This window comes from Ipomoea nil, unplaced genomic scaffold, assembly GCF_001879475.1.
Source record: "Ipomoea nil cultivar Tokyo-kokei standard unplaced genomic scaffold, Asagao_1.1 scaffold3314, whole genome shotgun sequence".
Lineage (NCBI taxonomy): Eukaryota > Viridiplantae > Streptophyta > Magnoliopsida > Solanales > Convolvulaceae > Ipomoea > Ipomoea nil.
Window position 1 is genome coordinate 4,646,918 of NW_017619742.1, and position 3,698 is coordinate 4,650,615.

At 48.9% G+C, this 3,698-nt stretch overlaps 1 protein-coding gene across 1 annotated transcript; it reads right to left on the minus strand.

Annotated features, from left to right (window-relative positions):
• Positions 1 to 1,431: 1,431 nt before the first annotated feature.
• LOC109169440 lies at positions 1,432 to 2,993 on the minus strand. The gene is made up of 2 exons (XM_019318322.1): positions 2,482 to 2,993; positions 1,432 to 1,696 (listed from the first exon to the last, which is right to left on the minus strand). The coding sequence occupies exons 1-2, from the start codon at positions 2,991 to 2,993 to the stop codon at positions 1,432 to 1,434; spliced, it is 777 nt and encodes a 258-aa protein (XP_019173867.1).
• Between the last annotated feature and the right edge of the window lie 705 nt (positions 2,994 to 3,698).

The following is a 3,698-nucleotide window of genomic DNA, read 5'->3' on the forward strand; positions in this document are numbered from 1 at the left end:
TCTCCGGATAAGGGTAAAAGACCCGAGGGGGGGGGGAGGGTCTTCAGGTTTATTCACTTCTTCCCCAGTTAATGATGTTGGCGCGGGGCTCGGTTTTGGTTCCTCTGAGGTCGCGATGGCCCCGTCAGATGGGGGGCAGGTTCGTCGACGAGTTTTGCGGAAGAGGGCTCGGGAGGAGCCCGACCAGAGTGGGCAAGCGCAACCGGAGTCGGAGTCGCGACCTCTGACCCTGACTGTGGATGGTTGGGAGGATTCCACCATGAGTGGCAAACGGCTTAACTTTAATCCCGTAGAGTGGGGAAATGGTGTTATCTTCCCTCTCGATCGGCAGGCTCTGAAGTCTCTTAGGATTGACGATCTTCACAAATGGTTGATTGCTCAGCTTTATCGGGTGCGTTCATAATTGTCATAGCCTTCCTTTGGTTGTTAGGCTTTATTTTATTATGCTCTTCTTTCTAACTTGCTGGGTATTTTTCCTGTGACTAGGCTGCTTCGGTTGGCATGGAGACCTTCGAGCGTTATCGAGCGTGTTCCTCGGAGGCAGGGGATCTCCGCGCCCGAGTAGATGAGTTGTGTGCCCAGCTGACTGATCTTTCTTCCCGTTACCAGGGTCAGGTGCGCGAGGTGGAACTTAGCTTGGCGGCCAGGGCTGCGGCTCTACGGGCGCAGCAGGCTGCCGAGGAGTTGCTTCGTTCCGCCGTAGAGGATTATCGTGATTCGGAGCTTTTTAGGCAGGATGCTTTGGAGGCGATTCGTCAGACTCCTGAGGATTTGGCGATAATCAGCAAAGAGTGGCTATCTACTCCCGCAGGTGTTCAGTATACTAGTGTCATGACGTCGGAAGACTATTATGAGGGGATGCGACATATGCAGGAGGATATCTATGGTATTATGAAGTCTGCTAATCCCCATTTTAAGCCGGTAGACTTGGGTTTCCCACCTCCTTACCATCCCTGGGTTGATCGTCATTTGAACGAGGAGCCTTCTGTGCCGATGGGTGTTGCCCCTGTTGTGCCTCCTCCTGGATTCGAGCCATTGCTGAGTGCGGGCGGAGGAGGAGAGAACCCTTTGGATCCCGGTTTCCTTACTTCATCTGCCAACCTTCAGGGATTCGTTGGCGTTTCCTTTGGGGAGTTGGACCCAGGCGAGGCTAGGCAGGGGGATAACCCAGGTTATGTTTCCGCTCCTTAGGGTACATGTGGCCTACTTTTGGCGGTTGTGGCGACTTCGACATTCCAGCTTGCCTTGTTACTTTTGCTCATACGCCGGGTAGTTGATGATTTGGTCCTTTTATTTTGTGTTTTTTGTCTGTACGCCGGATAGTTGGTGCTTTAGTCGCTCTATTTTTTCTGTACGCCGGATAGTTGGTGGCTTGGTCGCTCTATTTTGTCTGTACACCGGATAGTTGGTGCCTCGGTCGCTCTGTTTGGTTTATTTTGCATGTACACCGGATAGTTGGTGCCTTGGTCGCTTTATTTTGTTTATGTACACCGGATAGTTGGTGCATTGGTCGCTCTGTTCTGTATATGCTGATTTTAGTTTTAACTCATCAACTTTTTGGCCACCCTGCTCAACTTTCGAGAGCATCTTCCGTTCTCTGTCAGTATGATGTTCCACCAAAGGTTTATTAAGAACGTCTCCCGTTCTCTGGCAGTATGCCCATCCACCAGTGGCTATTGAGAACGTCTCCCGATCTCTGCCAGTGTGCCCATCCGTCAAAAAGCTATTGAGAACATCTCCCGTTCTTTGTTGTTATGCCATTCCACTGATGGCTTTGGAGAACGTCTCCCGTTCTTTATTATTATGCCATTCCACCATTGGCTTTTGAGAACGTCTCCCGTTCTCTGCCAGTATACCGTTCCACCAATGGCTATTGAGAACGTCTCCCGTTCTCTGTCAGTATGTACTCTATTTGACTGCTTTTTACTGACGCTGTTTAATACTCTAATGACTTCTAGACTCAGCTTTATGTCCTATGACGCCCAGATTATTCTCCTATAGCCTCTATATACTACACTAAGTCCTTCACCCTTAACTCCCCACTATTAGATTCTCCACCACCTGATATTGTAGGGCTCTTTATCCCAGTAGCCCCATTCATTTTGTTTCACCGTGAACTGATTATTGCTTCATGCGTGACCTTGTTGTATACTTGTCCATCGAGCGTTGGGTGAATCGCCGATTTGTGGTAAGATGAATTGGCTATTGATTTGTCGAAATGACCCGTTGGGGTGACTAGCCGGGGTGATCGACCGTAAGAGTTCTGGGGAGGTTCAGGTTGGTTTGGATAGGGTGTGAGTTTGTTAGCCCCTTGTGGGGCTAACTACGACCTAGCGTCTTTGAGATGTTGTAACGTGTTATGTTTTTGCGAATCATGAGATGTGTAATCCGAAATAAAGATATTTTATTACGAAACTAATAAAGGTAAATAGTATATGAGGATATTTGTTATGAAATTCTCATGCGGGCTACTGGTAAAACCTTTTGAGGCGATTTGAATTCCAAATGCGCTCAATCAGCTTGCCTTCCATAGTTTCCAACTTGTAGGTGCCTGGTCTGATGATTGTCGAGTCTCTGTAGGGGCCCTCCCAGTTCTTGGCTATTTTCCCGCCTTGATTTGGTAGGGCGGCTTGTCTATCTGTTAGTACTATGTCCCCTATGTCAAAGTACCTAGGCTCTACGTGTGCATCGTGGTATCTTTTCACAGCTCGTTGATATTCCGTCATTCGGTGCTGAGGTGCGTCTCTCCGCTCTTCGAGGAAATTCTTTTCTAGTTGCAGTAGCTGCTCATTAACCGGATCCTCATATTGTTGCACCCTACTCGTGGGGCATAGGACTTCGATAGGGACCTTGGCCTCGAACCCATACGTGAGGCTGAATGGGGTTTCCCCGGTTCCCCGTCGCGGTGTGGTTCGATGAGCCCACAGGATGTGGTCGAGTTGGTCCACCCATGCACCACCTTCTTCTTCTATTCGTTTCTTTAGTCCATCCATGATTGTTCTGTTCGCGTTTTCTACTTTTCCATTTGCCTAGGGGTAAGCCACCGATACCTTGGTGTGCTTGATATAATAATTTTCACAGAATTCTGCAAAGTCCTTGCAATCGAACTGTCGGCCATTATCAGTGATGAGATGCTCAGGCAGGCCAAAACGGTAGATCACCTTCTTCCACAGGAATTTGCGACACTGGTATTCGGTGATGGTTACCAATGGTTCGGCTTCGATCCACTTAGTGAAGTAGTCAATGGCGACTATGCAGAACTTGTGGCGCCCTGGAGCTTGGGGTAGCGGTCCTAGGAGGTCTACACCCCACTTAGCGAAGGGTATGGCTGTGGTGACCGGTGTGTAGAAGGTGACCGGTCGGTTTTGCTTTTCTGCAAACTTTTGACAAGTATGGAAACTTTGAATCCTTTGGATGCAATCTTGTGTCATGCTGGGCCAGTAATATCCTTGGACCAGTAATTTTCTGGCCAGGGTATTCGCTCCCTGGTGAGCTGCACATATCGCGCTGTGGGCTTCCTCGATTACTTGCTTAGCTTCGCTTGGTGGGAGGCATTTTAGTAGGGGTCCTCCGAAGGATCTTTTGTACAGCTGGTTGTCTACCAATTGGTAGGCTTGGGCCCTTCGCTTGACTTTTGCAGCTTGTACAGGATCAGACGGAAGTTCTGCATTCGTGATGTATCTGGTTAGATCTCCTAT

Bases quoted from the DNA above. Each gene is read 5' to 3' on its own strand.
- LOC109169440 (XM_019318322.1), bottom strand. From the start codon at position 2,993: ATGGATGGACTAAAGAAACGAATAGAAGAAGAAGGTGGTGCATGGGTG. The intron at 1,697-2,481 runs GTTTTACCAGTA...GCACACTGGCAG, and splicing joins AATTCAAATCGCCTCAAAAG to AGATCGGGAGACGTTCTCAA.